The sequence below is a fragment of the Heptranchias perlo genome, chromosome 39 (assembly GCF_035084215.1).
Source record: "Heptranchias perlo isolate sHepPer1 chromosome 39, sHepPer1.hap1, whole genome shotgun sequence".
NCBI classification, from domain to species: Eukaryota; Metazoa; Chordata; class Chondrichthyes; order Hexanchiformes; family Hexanchidae; genus Heptranchias; species Heptranchias perlo.
Genome location: NC_090363.1, coordinates 5,490,468 through 5,506,609, shown reverse-complemented (window position 1 = coordinate 5,506,609; position 16,142 = coordinate 5,490,468). Strand labels below are relative to the sequence as shown.

General features: G+C 45.7%; 1 protein-coding gene across 6 annotated transcripts in view; it reads right to left on the bottom strand.

Moving 5' to 3' along the window:
• The window catches only part of csnk2b (casein kinase 2, beta polypeptide), a 33,093-nt gene that overhangs the window by 11,141 nt on the left and 5,810 nt on the right, over positions 1 to 16,142 (bottom strand). For 3 of the 6 annotated variants that reach the window (XM_067973953.1, XM_067973956.1, XM_067973954.1), the window contains exons 2-4: positions 6,730 to 6,812; positions 4,465 to 4,567; positions 1,560 to 1,675 (exon numbers count right to left, since the gene is read on the bottom strand). In XM_067973953.1, the coding sequence (XP_067830054.1) occupies positions 1,560 to 1,675; positions 4,465 to 4,567; positions 6,730 to 6,801 (291 nt within the window). In that variant the 5' untranslated portion in view covers positions 6,802 to 6,812. Of the gene's footprint in view, positions 1 to 1,559; positions 1,676 to 4,464; positions 4,568 to 6,729; positions 6,813 to 11,745; positions 11,860 to 16,142 lie in introns of all 6 variants that reach the window. The other 3 variants (XM_067973951.1, XM_067973952.1, XM_067973955.1) reach the window with 2 other exon arrangements.

Genomic DNA, 16,142 nt, shown 5'->3' with positions numbered 1-16,142 from the left:
TACCCCTTTGACCAAGCTTTTGTCCTAATATCTCCTTACGTGGCTCAGTGTCAAATTTTGTTTGATTACACTCCTGTGGTGCCTTTGGGCCGTTTTACTACATTAAAGGCACTATATAGATGCAAGTTGTTGTGACTGCTTTGAGAAAGTAATCATACAAAATAATTACTATCTTGTACTAATCAGTTTCAAGCCCCCGTTGCATCTTTTAATCAATCGTCGTGTTGGTTGGGGGGGAGGGGGTGCTAAACAGGGGGCTTTACTTTCAGTCCCAAGCATCTGGTGGTATTGAGAGAGGCAGTTCCATTGCCCTACAGGAATACCATTGCGACACCTGATAGTACCTCGAACAGTCATTCTATTCAGTTCGCACGGAGCTCACACAGAAAAAGTGAGCCCTCAACGCAGGCGTAACTGCTTCTGAGCTCTTTGGAGAGTTGGGGGCAAGAGAGGATAAAAGTGTGAGAAACCAAGATTTGAGAACGAGAGAGAGGCAGTAACAGCAAAGGATTCTTTTAAAGTAAAAACAGAAAGTGCTGGAGCTACACAGACTGCACCCGTTCATGGATTCCTGACATTTTGTACGTGTAGCTATCGGTTACTGATCAAGTATTATCTGCCCAAACTGTCAATATCCTGTCTTGCCACCTTACAAATGCTGACTGACCGCCTTCTGCATCTCTAGTACTTTGTTTTTAGATTTCCAGCTGTTTGTTTATTTAACTGATTTTCTTTTTGCCTGCCAGGGGAGTTTAGCTAGTATACGACACCCAACAACGAGGTGAGGAGAGGGCGGAGGTGGGCGATGTTAAGAGCTGGACGTAGGTGGATACGGGGTCAGAAGCACAGCTTGCTGTCGAGACTATGAACAGGCTTGTTCAGCCTGAGACAGTGGCCAAGGAGGGGGATGAAATCAGTGTCAAGGGGAAGACAAAGATGGGCACCTATAGTAATGAACAATGCCTGCTGCCCTTTTTCTCACTCCACCAGGGCGGCAGAGTCTCTAAAAACCTCTTTCTTTGACTGCACCTCCGCTGACCTAGCCCCAGATCTCCTAATTCCCGCTGGGAATCAGCTCTCCCCTCTGCCTCTTGAAACGCTGCAGTGCATTAAAGCTTCAAGGTATGGTACGGCCGGTGGTTCAATGGTTAAAGAAAACGAGGTTAATGGAAGTTAAGAGTCTGCACTTGTGGACTGGGAACGTTTGATATGTAAAACTGTCTTGCTGTCCTCGGCCAGCTGAGGACATTATTACAAGAGATTGAGTCTACAGTCCACCTTCTGTCATAGGAGCTGCATCGCAGGAAGAGAGAGGAATTCTCTTTTGGCTCCTTTCCCCAATTCAAAACACAATTCTTGCACATAATATAGATGACAAGCTCTATTGAAACGTCCCACCCAAACTTTAACCCATTCTGCTCTCCAATGCTGTGCGTTGCTAGAGTTTTTCAGCTTTTTATGCTTTTTCCTTTTTTTTTTGCCTGCCTCCCACATTCAAAAAAAGCTCCTCATGGCTGACTTTACACCAGGAAAGACAGTGCCCGTTTGAGCAAACCTACCATCTGTGCAATCCCTCGGTTGGTGAGGATGTAGCGGGCGTGGATCAGCCCGTACAGCATCTCGGCAGCCTGCTCGATCAGGTCGCTCTGGTTTGGATTGTCCTCCAGCTCCTCATCTGGTAACGGGAAACATTGAGAGGTCAGGGATCTTCACACCATCACATGGAGGGCAGCTCTTATCACTGGGGTGCTCCAGCAGAGTGGGGCGGGACGCACAAAAATTGGTTCATAGTGCGTCCACCTGAACTGTGAGACATACCCAACAGGACGGTTACAAATTCTGTCCTTCCAAACTCGGGAGGTGTCTGGAGAGAGGATTTAGAGCTGTCCAACAGGGTGAAATGAACAGGTCGGTCACCGATGGAACCAAGAGCATCACACAAGTCACAGAATCATAGAAAGTTACGGCACAGAAGGAGGCCATTCGGCTCATTGTGTCTGCGCCAGCCGAAAAAGAGCTATCCAGCTTAATCCCACTTTCTAGCACTTGGTCCGTCGCCCTGTAGTGCACATCCAAGTACTTTTTAAATGACTTGAGGGTTTCTGTCTCTACCCCCTTTCAGGCAGTGAGTTCCAGACCCCCACCAACCTCTGGGTAAAAACAATTCTCCTCAGCTCCCCTCTAATCCTTCTACCAATTACTTTAAATCTATGCCCACTGGTCAGAGACCCCTCTGCTAAGGGAAATAGGTCCTTCCTATCCACTCTATCCAGGCCCTTCATGATTTTATAAAGGTCAATTAAATCTTCCCTCAGCCTCGTCTGTTCCAATGAAAATAACCCCGGCCTATCCAATCTTTCCTCATAGCCAAAATTCTCCAGTCCTGGCAGCATCCGCCTAAATCTCCTCTGTACTCTTTCTAGTGCAATCACATCTTTCCTGTAACGTGGTGGCCAGAACTGTACGCAATACTCAAGCTGTGGCCTAACTAGTGTTTTATACAGTTCTAGCATAATCTCCCTGCTCTTATATTCTATGCCTTGGCTAATAAAGGAAAAGTATCCCATATGCCTTTTTAACCACCTTATCTACCTTCAGAGATCTGTGGACATGCACTCCAAGGCCCATCTGTTCCTGTACACCTCTCAGTATCCTCCCATTTATTGTGTACTCCCTTGCCTTGTTTGCCCTCCCCAAATGCATTACCTCACACTTCTCTGGATTGAATTCCATTTGCCACTTTTCTGCCCACCCGACCAGTCCATTGATATCTTCCTGCAGTCTACAGCTTTCCTTTTCACTAACAACCACATGGCCAATTTTTGTATCATCTGCAAATTTCTTAATCATGCCCTTTACTTTTAGGTCTAAATCATTAATATATATACCACAAAAAGCAAGGGAACTAGTACTGAGCCCTGTGGAACCCCACTGGATGAGAAGTTGAACAGTCTGCCCTCTCCGGTGGACATGGAAGATCCCTCAGCAGTATTGGCCTGGCCAATATTTATCCCTCGACCAACATCACTAAAAACAGATAATCTGGTCATTATCACATTGCTGTTTGTGGGACCTTGCTGTGTGCAAATTGGCTGCTATGTTACTTATATTACAACCGTGACTACACTTTAATGATATTTAGTTGGCTGTAAAGCAGCTTGGGATATCCTGAGGTCATGAAGAGTGCTGTATAAATGCAAGTTCCTTTCTTTATTTCTTATCACCGGGTCTCAGTCACCGCGGGGAAACCGCCGAGCAAAATGCCAGCCGCTTCTCCACATGGCGAGGGGATAAATCAAGAGTCTGGCGCCAAGGAACCACTTGTGACTGAGCAGCTTCCAGTGAAGCACAGAAGGCAGGGATCCTGCATTAAACAAGCTGAGCTGTGAGAGAGAGAGAGAGAGAGAGAGAGAGAGAGCGCGAGCTGGTCTGAAATGCAGCGAAGAACACAGCAGAGCACAGGCGAGATGGGAGTGACAGCAGCACGACTGAGAAAGCATGAAAAAACAGCACACGCACACAGCAGTAGAAAACACTGGATGATACGAGTTGGCAGACACTTGCATCAAGGGGTTTGAGTTAGGAAAAACTTACCAGTGATTAAATGGCTGATGGGAATGCCAGCTTTTCACCTCTGGGACATGGGTTCAAATCCAGCCCAGACTGGCGAGATGAATATTCCTTCTGTATGCTGGCTGCGTGGGTCCAAAGGAAATTTGTTGGGACAGTTTTAATCAGTGGGCACAGGCCCACCAGTACAAAAACTGTACTTAATTCTACTCTAAATTGGCGATCTCACTCAGAGAGGTGACAGAAGGGCTGATGTTGGGAAATGGAAAGTGTTACACTGGTACAGTCACTACTCTTAGCTTGGAGCTGAGGCACACTGCTGACAATAGCAACACCTTCCGGCAGAAGAACTTCCTTCACTGTAGCACCTTGTAAGCAGTCCTTGCGCGCAGCACAGATTATAGGTTTTTGACGAAGGGTCCCAACCCAACCATTTCAGGGATCTGTTTTCTGACTATGCTGTCCTTGGCTTTGGGGAGTGCTGGATGCTGACACCTGCTGCCTGAAAGGGAAAGTCCTCTTTTGCCCAGCATTTCTGCAAGGGGGGGGGGGGGGGGTGGGTTCGCCCTCTACGTTTAGTCAACTTTGTGCCTTAGCCCCCAACTCTTATGGATGCTCCAAACAGCATTCCGTCGTTGCCTCTCAGTGGCTAGGGGGAAGAGGGGAGGAGGGCGGAGCAAGAGGAACGAGAGGGATCTGCAACGAACCCCAGCTCTAGCAATATCCCACAGCCTCGCGATAGGAACATCGGAACATAGGATGAGCAGCAACAACATGCATTTAGACAAGATCTGCTGAGGGATAGGGGAGGCAGGCGGCAAATGACCACGGGCAGTATTCCAACCACCACAGGCCCAACACAAAGACAATATTACGGGCAGCTTTGCAACGTACCAGGCTCAAGGTCAAGGATCATATCCAATGCTTGACGATAATGAGGCACCTGTTCATTCAGTCCGGTCAGATTGAACTTGTCCTGAATATAATCTTCATCAACCTACATTAGAGAACCAGAGAGGTAAATAGCCACCCACAGCAACAAAAAGTACAACACCACACCCTCTAAATAAACAACCCCACCAAACAATATCAACCAATATATTGGTGAAACACAAGAATAAACTGAAACAAAGCATGGGTTCACTGGGGGGGGAAGTAGACAGTCATCTACGACCTGCATTAGGCAAACAAGTGCAAACTGACTCAGCCCCAAACCAGCCACATCCTGGTGGTAAGTCAGTACCACGAGATTCACAATGCCTGATCAGCGTAAAGCTCGTAATTAATACCCTTTGCCTAATAAAAATCTGTCAACCTCAGTTATGAAATTTTAAACTGACTCCCAGCTTCAACAGGTTTTTGGGGAAGAGAGTTCCCGATTTCCACTCCCCTTTGTGTGACGAAGCGCTTCCTGACATCACCCCCCAACAGCCTGACTCTAATTTTAAACTATGCCCCCATCCCTTGTTCTGGACTCTCCCCATCAGAGGAAATAGTTTCTATCTACCCTATCAGATCCTTTAATCATCTTAAACACCTTAATTAGATCACCCCTTAACCTTCTATACTCGAAGGAATACAAGCCTAGTCGACGCAACCTGTCCTCAATAATTTAACCCTTTCAGCCCTACGTTCCTTTCTGCTGCCGGTTTCAGAGCAACAGTGGAGCAGCTGTGTGGTCATTTGTCGCCAGTCGCAAAAGGGAGAGAGAGATGGGGAAAGAGGTCTCTGCAACAAGTACCAAAAGCTTTTCTTTCTCCCAGAGGCACTCAACTCAAGTTGGAGTGCAGTTCAATGTTTATGCACATGAACTTTTCAGGAGTCGCTTGGCAGCAGTCAAGCATACACAAGATAGAAGGGAATAGATGGACATGGGGACAGGGCGGAAGGTGCTATCAGCTCAAAGGGAATACAATGCAATGCATATATAATTCCCAAAACAGTACTTCTGCAAAGGGTTTGTTTCATTAGGGCGAGGATTCATTAGAAAAGCTCTAAAAGTTCTCAGTTTCTGAAAAGTTTCCCAGGAAGTCTTCAGAATTTAGTGGGTACAGTAGTGTCGTGGTTAGGATACAGGACTAGCAAACCAGAGGTTGTATAGGGCGCAGACTTGCGAGATGCTTAACTGGTTAAAATGATTGAAGAGACAATCATAGAAAATGGCTAACATCGGCATCATGGGCAAGTGACATTACACAACAGAAGTTGCGAGTTCAAATCCCACCATGGAAAGTTACATCGAGTCTACAGCATGGAAACAGGCCATTCGGCCCAACTGGTCTGTGCCGAGGTTTATGCTCCACACGCGCCTCCTCCCAACCCTCTTCATCTAACCCTATCAGCATACCCGTCTATTCCTTTCTCCCTCGTGCTTATCTAGCTTCCCCTTAAACGCATCTATGCTATTCGTCTCAACTACTCCTTGCGGTAGCGAGTTCCTTATTACTCTTTGGGTAAAGAAGTTTCTCCTGAATTCCCTATTGGATTTATTAGTGACTATCTTAAATTTAAGACCTGTACTTTTGGACTCCCCCACAAATGGAAACATTTTCTCTACATCTACTCCATCAAACCCTTTCATTATCTTAAAAACCTCTTATCAGGTCACCCCTCAGCCTTCTCTTTTCTAGAGATAAGAGCCCCTGCCTTTTCAGCCTTTCCTGATTAAGTATATCTTCTCAGTTCTAGTATCATCCTTGTGAATCTTTTTTGCATCTTCTCTGGTGCCTCTATATCCTTTTTATAATATGGAGACCAGAACTGTGCACAGTACTCCAAGTTGTGAAACTGAACGTAATAAATCAGGTCATTTGCGGCTGACTGGAAGAACCAGAGAACCTTCTTGGGCTCAGTACCACACCACATGGTGCCTTTGCCCAACTGCGTCATTAGAACCACACGATGACAGCTGGTACGGTATTGTAAGGTTGTGTTATACTTCGAATATTTACAAATTCCCACTGACTTTCCAATCCAAATGCATCGTGCTGTCGACTGAAGTGGCCACCCCAACAAAAAACTGGACCGCTCTGATGAGCTCAGGCCCGTGGGGAAAGTGTGTAAAAAGACCAGCGCTCCCTCCCCTTGAGCAGCCAGTTACTGCACCAGCCTGAACCAAATGGGGCCCAGCAGCAACGCCGGCCTCCTTCTCAAACTCACCTCACAGAAGAACTCGTTGCCACGCAGTCCGCAGAACCAGGAGATCCACGACACTTCCTCCGAGCTGCTCATTTTTGTATCCTCTGAAAGCAGTGACAGAAGGAGAAAGCGTGAGTAACCATGAAAGCCAAAGTCTCCTCGTAGCTCCCCTACACCCATGCCTGCTCCTGAACTTAAAACATTTGAGCCTGGAGATTCCACTCGTCCTCAGCACTGTGCTCCTTGGCCTTACCTGTGCACCCCCACCCACCAAACACCCTTTTTAGGCTTGTACTTCCTTGAATATAGAAGATTAAGGGGCGGTCTAATTGAAGTATTTATGATTAAAGAACTTGACAGGGTAGATAGAGAAAAACTATTGCCTCTGGTGGGAGAGTCCAGAGCAAGGGAGCATTACCTTAAAATTAGAGCTGGGTCATTCAGGGGTGATGTCAGGAAGCGTTTCTTCACACAAAGGGTAGTGGAAATCTGGAACTCTCCCCCTCAAAAAGCTGTTGAGGCTGGGATTGATAGATTTTTGTTAGGCAAAGGGTATTGAGGGTTATGGAACCAAGTCGGGTAGATGGAGCTGAGATACATCAGCCATGATCTAATAGAATGGTGGAACAGGCTCGAGGAGTTGAATGGCCTCCTGCTGTTCCTATGCTCCCCTCCTTCATTTTTCTCACCTCTCCTGAAGGTGCTTCTCGTGATGGTCGCCAGGCGTCCTCCTGTACCTCGATTGGTCATTCTTTGCGGGTCAGCCTAGACATTTAATCGGTTATACTCTTCCATGAAGGGTGTCACAGCCAAGCCCAATCCTGCCCTCATCCTCTCAGGAGGGTCACTGAGTAGCTAGGAGTGAGAACTGGCTGAGCTTGCACCTCCCCATCCCAGGAGCACTGGGTGTCTATTACACAGCCACTACTGCCTTCCCAGCTGAGATGAGTTAACTCAGCACTGAGCAGAGTATCACTGGTACTGATATCAAACCCGGTAGCACAGTTACCACAGCTATCAGCGGCAGGCTTTTAACCTTTCCCCTTTGGGACTTTCAGTGTTTGAAGGAGCCATATTGTAAAGTGACTCTACACCGCTTCCCAGCCATTTCCTCAACCCGCTAGGGCAAGACAACTACACGTGCACAAAACACTAGGCTAGGCTCAGAATATGAAACCAGAGGAGCTTACATCAGTCTCTCTCTCACTCTCTTTGTTACACAAATTATCTCTGTGATTCACCTGCATGGGACAAAACAAAAGCACCACTAACCTGGTTTGCAGAGTGAAGCCATAAACTAGTCCTTGGGCCTCCCAGTACAAAATTACTGGATTCTATCACAATCCGCTCTGCATCAAGGTAAGCCACTTACCGAGTGTGAACTTTTGAATGCGCATGTTAAAACAGCAACAGGAATTTGCAAGGCATGCGGAGCACGACATCCAACTGCACAGAACTAAGTCCACGAGTTATCGGGCAAATGGAATTTTGAATGGGGGCAGTAATCTGAATTGCCCAATAAATGTTATGATATAAAAGGCTATCTCTTGTGTCTCAATCATGTTGTTTGCTCCTTCAGAAATGCTGGCCAGAAGCAGACATTCCTGTGCACGTCTCTATTGCCCTTTAACTTCAAAAATAGACACCTCCGAAGGGGCAGAAAGTACTTAATGGGGTGATGTAAAACTGCAACATTGCTTTCTGATACAAGGGTAAGAGGGCCCAGGTTCAAGGCTGCGATGTTTAGGAGATATCAGGAAGTACTTCTTTACACAGAGGGTGATCAACAGCTGGAACGGGATGCCAGGAAGACCGGCAGAAGGAGGGGATATCATTAAGGGTGAGCAGGCAGTAGAAACACTATGGGTAGAACTAAGGAATAGAAAAGGATGCCAGACTCTGGTGGGAAATGTTTATAGACCTCCAGATAGCAGTGATAAAGTAGTGGGATACATAAACGCAGAGATCAGAGAAGCTAGTTGCAAAAACAGAGTAGTTATAATGGGAGACTTCTATTTTTCACAGATTGGGAGAAGCAGAACAGCTCGGGTCCCAAAGGCAAAGAATTTCTTGAATGCATCCGGGACAGTTTTCTGGAACAAAATGTTCTTGAACCAACAAGAGGACAGGCCATCTTAGATTTAATAATGAGCAATGAGCGTGAGTTAGTCAATAATCTAACAGCGAGGGAACACTTAGCTAACAGTGATCATAATATGATCGGATTCAATGTCAGGTTTGAGAGGGAGAAAGGTGAGTCACGAACCAAGGTTTTAAATTTAGGTAAGGCTGACTTTGGAAGGATGAGGCAGAAATTGACCACAACAGACTGGGCAGAATTATTAACGGATAAAACTGCGGATGAACAGTGGGATGTGTTCAAAAAAGTATTTGGTAGAATACAAGATCTGTACATACGCCTAAAGAGCAAGAGCTCTACTTGTGTAATTAAACAACTTTGGTCACCAAGGGAAGTGAGAGATAGTATAAAACTAAAAGGGCTCATACGAAGGTGAAGAACAGTACGATCTCACGGCCTGGGAGAGATATAAAGAACAGCAAAGAGATACAAAGAACGTGGTAAGAACTGCAAAAATGAAATACGAGAAAAAGCTTGCGCGAGATATCAAGGACAACACTAAACATTTTTACAAATATACTAAGAGAAAGTGGGTGGCTAAGAGTAACATGAGCCCCTTAATGATGCAGATAATATTGTAACTGGACATCAGGAAACAGCTACATCATCACAGTAGAGGATGAGGACAAAATACCAGAGGTACAAGGAAAACTAAAAATAAATCAAGGGGAGGAACTAACTAGATTCAATATTAGTAAAAAAAAATGGTGATGGAGAAATTAATGTTATTAAAGATAGACAGATCTCCAGGACCTGATAGTTTCCACCCCAGGGTATTAAAAGAAGTAGATGAGAAAATTGTTGACGTGTTAGTCGTGATCTTCTAAAACACACTCAATTCAGGAATTGTCCACTTAGATTGGAAAACTGCCAAAGTCACTCCACTATTTAAGAAGGTTAAGAGAGATAAACTAGGAAATTATAGGCTTGCCAATTAGTTTGGTGCCTAGCCACCATTTGCCGACGTGGCTTAAAATAGAAGTCTCCATTTTTTTGCTGACAGATTAAAGATCTAGTTTTTTAAAACTCAAATTCCATGATTTCAAGGACTAAATAGTTATTAAACCACCTCCCTCATCCTACTGCGCAGTTTAAGAACAAGAAGGTGCAGTAATCAACAAGAAATGTCACAGTGACATCTTCAAATAAACACAGTCAACGAGTGCAGTGCTCTATCACTGCAGCTACTTGGCCTACAATAGACGACACTTAATCCAACACACTTCAACGTATGATACTCTTACTTCTTCATCTCAGACTGCTTCCATCACCAGTGAGAAACCCACAACTGCCCTAATGCTAACACAGCTTAAAACGCGCTCTTCGGATACAACTTAAGTTTGACGACTGGGTTAATTCACACTTCAACTGACCCCGGTATAATAATTTCACACCCATCACGCCAATTCGCTGACACCCTCGTAATGGTGCCCAAGGTTGGAGCTTGCAAGAAGATTCTGTTACCGTATCCCGAACCATCAACTGACTCAACGTTTATACGACTGGCACCAAGGACTGTGGTGGCAGCATCTGCGCCAATGGGCACTGCATTCTAAACAAACAGTCACCTCCGGGGTTAACTATCAATTTGTGGGGCAGTGCCTGACATCTTTCCCGCTGGCTGGACATAAACCTAAAAAAGAACTCTCCCCGGTCTAGCTACTTCATGGTGATGAGGAATTGGCTTTTAGAAAAGTAGCCAGTTTTATTTTAAAAATAGATCTTTAAGACCAATTTATTTTAATACCTTTAGAGAAGCTCACTTTGTCAAGCGCTGCTGACAACCCTGAGGTTATACGGTTTAAAATTCTCACCCTCGTTTTCTAATCCCTCCATGGCCTCGCCCCCTCCCTATTTCTTCAGCCTCCTCCAGCCCTACGACTCGCCGAGATCGCTGCACTCCTCCAATTCTGGCCTCTTGCGCATCCCCAATTTTAATCACTCTGCCATTGGCAGCCGTGCCTTCAGCTGCCTGGGCCCCAAGCTCTGGAATTACCTCCCGAAACCTCTCCGCCTCTCTACTCCTTTAAGACGGCCCTTAAAACCTACCTCTTTGACCAAGCATTTGGTCATCTGTTCTAATATCTCCTTATGTGGCTCGGTGTCAAATTTTGTTTGATTAACACTCCTGTGAAGCAGCTAGGGATGTTTTACGACATAAAAGGCGTTATATAAACGCAAGTCGTTGTTGAAGCAGAAAACAAAAAATCACATTAAAAAATGGTATTCCTACACTATGTCCTTCATGAGCCATTCTCTGACTAGAAAAGTGGTGGTGGGAGGGTGGGGGAGGGGGCGAGGAAAGAGAGAAAGACAGGAATGAACCCAGTCGCAACACATTGCCAATGACCATAATCAGTCCCTCCACCCCCATGAAGGGATATTGACTCCTTACTGGGGTATGGAGCCTCCACCAGTGCGACTCACCCCAATGCCTCACTCCAGCGGCCGTTCATGCGTACACCAGGGCAGGTGACGTATTGGCAGGATACTGGAGCAGGGAGCAACACAGCCAAGCCATTTGAGATGGGACAGATTCCCAGTTCCCAGCGGTGGATCTACTCAGCCAAGTTCCATTTAGAAAAAAATGGCACTCCCACCCCAACACCCTGCCACAGAAACACTGCTCCTTTTAAACAAATTCACTAAATACTGAAAAAAAATAACGGCTGCCCCTGCCCATTGTTTCTTATTGCTGCAATATTTGATTTCAACTCTTCCGGACACGAAAGAAAGATCATGGAGAAAAATCACTGGCACAGCAAGCACGGACTGTAGAATCAGAATACGTAGAAACTTGCAATTTTGAGCAATTAAGAGCAAGGGACTGTGTGATTGGAAACCCTGATTTGTTCCCGTGATAATCACTCCACCCTAATCATAATGACTGAACTCACCACCACACATCCTCTTTCAGCAGGGAGGATGGGCAACAAGTGAAATGCTCTCAAACTTACTGCCCAACTGTCCGCACCAATATCCCTCTGATCAGCTGACAGGAACCATGCCTGCTGTGGGGTAAGATGGAGAAGTCAGTTTTCGCTCCGTACGCTCAAAAGACACACACACACACACACACACACACACACACACGCTCTCTCTCGAAATATGGAGCCGATTATAGCCCCCCTGCTGCCCCGCAGTCTGAAACAAAGCTAACCCTTGCAATTGATGCACTAAGGCAGCAGGCAAACTCGAACAGGAGAGAACTGTTTAGTATCTGTCAGTAGCTAAAGGACACAGATTTAAGATAATTATCAAAAAAATCCAAAGGGGAGATGAGAATTTTTTTTTTTAGGCAGCGAGTTGTTATGATCTGGAATGCGCTGCCTAAAAGGGTGGTGGAAGCAGATTCAATAGTAACTTTCAAAAGGGAAATCGGATAAATACTTGAAAAGGAAACATCTGCAGGGCAATGGGGGAAAGACTAATTGGGTGGCTCTTTCAAAGAGCTTGCACAGGCACGATAGGCTGAATGGCCTCCTCCTGTGCTGTACCATTCTATAACTGGAAGAGGGTAATCAACAAACAGCTCAGAGACCTTTTGCTGCCCATCGCCACATCACTTGTGGGCTTCAGCAAACTTTCAGCTCCACGTACCTCTCAATCAGGGGAAAAAAAAAAGAACAGATAGAACGCTTAAAACTCAGGTGGAAAGCAAGGTTTCCATGTTCTAAATTCATAGGGACTCTCTCCTTCACGTTTCTCCACTCCCAGCCTATTTGATCACAAGGACCATCGCAAACAATGTCCGATGATGGCACCACCTGACTTCCATACTTACTTTTCAGCAGGAGTGCCTGAACAGCGATCAGAATCAGATAATCCCCTCACTTCTCTTCACCTGCCCCCACCCCCGATTAGGGGCATTAAGACCAACTATAGCAACTCCCCCCACTCCAAGGCCCAGCATGGACTGAGCACTCAATCTAGGACACTTCTGGTCTGGTTAACTCACTGGTGTTAATCCACAAGTGTGGTACTTACAATTCATAGAAATTCCAGCAACTTATTTTTTTTCCCCCCAGTAATTGATTCCCCTCTTCCACCAACAGCAGAGGGCTGTATTGGCAGATGTTGTGCAGCAACAGAGTGGTGTGGGAAGGATCCTGCATGAAATGTCTGCGCCCGGGGTGCTGGGGCCTCCAACCAGCAGCTTGGAGTTCCAGATTGTGCGGAGTTAGTTGATCTTAGCCAGGACAGAGATTGGGGTGCTACAGTTGGTCTTGGGTTTGTCTTGGAGATGGGGCAGGAGAAAGCCACAGTCTCTGTTCCCCATCTTGACTCCTGCTGGAAATGCATCTATGTGGACTTTGCGTAAGGAAAGGAAGGGGCTTGGATGCGAGACACTCTACGGTTGAATACAGTTCGCCCTGGATAATTCAAAGTTATCTTTTGCACTTCAAAAAAAAACACTTGTGTTATTTGCCTTGCTTAATTCAAAGTGGGAAATTTAGTACTAAACTAAAACTGAAACATCAGATTAACTTAAATTAAGCAGCTTTGAATTACGTCTAGACTGCAGCTTACTGCCATACCCAGGCACGGGTCAGAGCTTTCAGAAGAGGAAACAGGAGAGAAGGACACGAAAGTTGTTTTAGGTTCGACACACAAGTCACCACATGATGTTGTGTGCAAGGCATTAAGGGACAGACAATGCCCCTAAACCTGAACAGTCTGGCGTTAATTTCAGCCTCTCAAGAAGACCACTTAGCACTTTCTTCCAATACCACGTACCAAAGCAGCTATACCCCACTTCTGGTACCAGGCTCCAATCAAATAGTCACTGCTGTACCAAACTGCAGCATAAAGTGGGTCAGAGACAGTGGTAAAAGTGTACACACATCTCATAAAACATTTCAAATCATAGAGTTATAGAGCACAGAAGGAGGCCATTCGGCCCATCGTGCCTGTGCCGGCCCTTTGAAAGAGCTATCCAATTAGTCCCACTCGCCCTGCTCTTTTCCCATAGCCCTGCAAATTCTCCGCCTTCAAGTAATTATCCAATTCCCCTTTGAAAATTATTACTGAATCTGCTTCCACCACCCTTTCAGACAGTGCATTCAAGATCATATTGCAGTGCATCAACTCGTCTCAGGCTAGTTTGTGCAGTATAACTGCAAGACAGTGGCACAGGCAAAGCAACAGATCTTTGGTATGAGCAGCGAGGTCAAGAAGTACCCCTAACCACGTTACCTTAAATCCAGTTTTCACATATGTGCAAGATATAAATCTGCTCCACATGTATATTTGAAACTGGTGATTTCCATGTTAAATAACCTACTATATCTTTCAGAAGAGGCCATGGGCTGAAATTGGGCTCCGTGCAGAACAGAATTATCCATCGTCTTGTGCCTGGGCATGGTTTACTGAAGCCTTAACAGTAGAGGGTGGCGGTTTCCTGGTCGCAAGTATCAAGTGTAGTGCAGGCAGGGCAGTGATGTCACTAGCTCATCACAGCAATGTCACAGTGCAGACAGGGCAGCAATGTCACCAGCTGATCACAGCGATAACACAGTGGGTGCAGCTGGCTGATGTCACCAGCTGATCGGTGACCAGTTCTGGTCTCCATATTATAAAAAGGATATAGAGGCACTGGAGAAGGTGCAAAAAAGATTTATTAGGATGATACCAGAACTGAGAGGTTACATCTATCAGAAAAGACTGAACAGGCTGGGGCTCTTTTCTCCAGAAGAGAGAAGATTGAGAGGTAACCTGATAGGTCTTTAAAATTATGAAAGGTTTTGATGGGGTCGACATGGATTTGATGTTTCCACTTGCGGGGGAGACCAGAACTAGGGGCCATAAAGATAATCACTAATAAATCCAACAGGGAGTTCAGGAGAAACTTCTTTACCCAGAGAGTGGTTAGAGCATGGAACTTGCTACCACATGGAGCAGTTGAGGCGAATAGAATAGATGCATTTAAGGGGAAGCTAGATAAACACATGAGGGAGAAAGGAATAGAAGGATATGCTGATAGGGTGAGATGAAGGAGGCTCGTGTGCAGCATAAACACCAACGTTGACCAAATTCGATGTAATTCTATGTAATCACAGTGATGTCACATTGCAGTCAGGGCAGTGATGTCACCGGGCTGATCACAACGCTCTGGGACGTGCTGCACTTCCACTGCAATGCTCTTCATTCGTCACCTCAAAATTGCTCTCACCGCCGGGCAACGGACCTGTAACAATCAGTGCCTCACCCCCAAAAAGAGCTGGCAAGCACTGAATTCCACCTGTTAAGTGATATTTACAGTCTTTCCATTATAAATGATAACGACACCGCACAACTTGGGCTGAAAGTAGTGCCTCGAGCGAGCCCAGCTCTCTATTCTAGCATGCGGAATGTGCCAGCTGGGACCTTCTGCATCGCTGGCACACGACTTTCTGCAGTGAAGTAGAAAATTGGATTAAATTTGCCAGCTGTTATTTTGGCCAAATGGCCATTTCATACAAGGGTCCAGATAGCAAGTAACGGTATGCTTTTTCATCATGGAATCCACACAACAGCCCTTTCCAGCAGTTAGAAGCTGGCTGAGTTTTTCCTCATCCCTCGCCTCAGGATGCCGAGTCCAACTCTCGAGTCTCCTACTGCTGCCCCAGGTGAGACTAGCTAACCCAGCACTGACTGAAGATCGAATCCAGGAACCTCTTCATCTGTACTGCTCAGTATAACAAGCAGCGCACTCACCCATCGCAAAACCAAAGTCTTGTTGACAACTGCAGCTGTCAACCTGGTTCTAAATCTGAGCTCTCAAATAAAGCTTCCCTCTCCCACCCCTCCCCCGTCCCAACAGTGGCATGCGTTCAGCTTCAAAGTAATATTCTCCCGTGTAATTTATCCAACTGTATCTTCATGGTCAGTAGCATCACTAGACTTATTTAGCACATTAATATCAACAACATATTACAGCAGGAACTACACTTCTGCCAATATATTTAATGTTGGGTAATGCATTTTTTTTGTTACCCTTAATTCATCACCTTAAATTGTCCTTACTATATCCACCAACAGCGAAGGACCCATAACCACCAGTATTTAACCCTTGCATTATATAGCTCAAAATGTTCTGCAGACATAGCCCCAAAGTATGGACAGAACCATCACTGCTGTGTTGTGTGTTTTGCACAATCAAAATGGGCACAGCACATAAATCTCACGCTCTCACTACTACACTTCTTTGAAATCCTAGTGACGACATTGATCACCATTCTTTATTCACTGACATACTGGAAGGGACAAAATCTGGCTCATGGACTCTGCCTCACTCTGCTCCTTCAATCAAAAC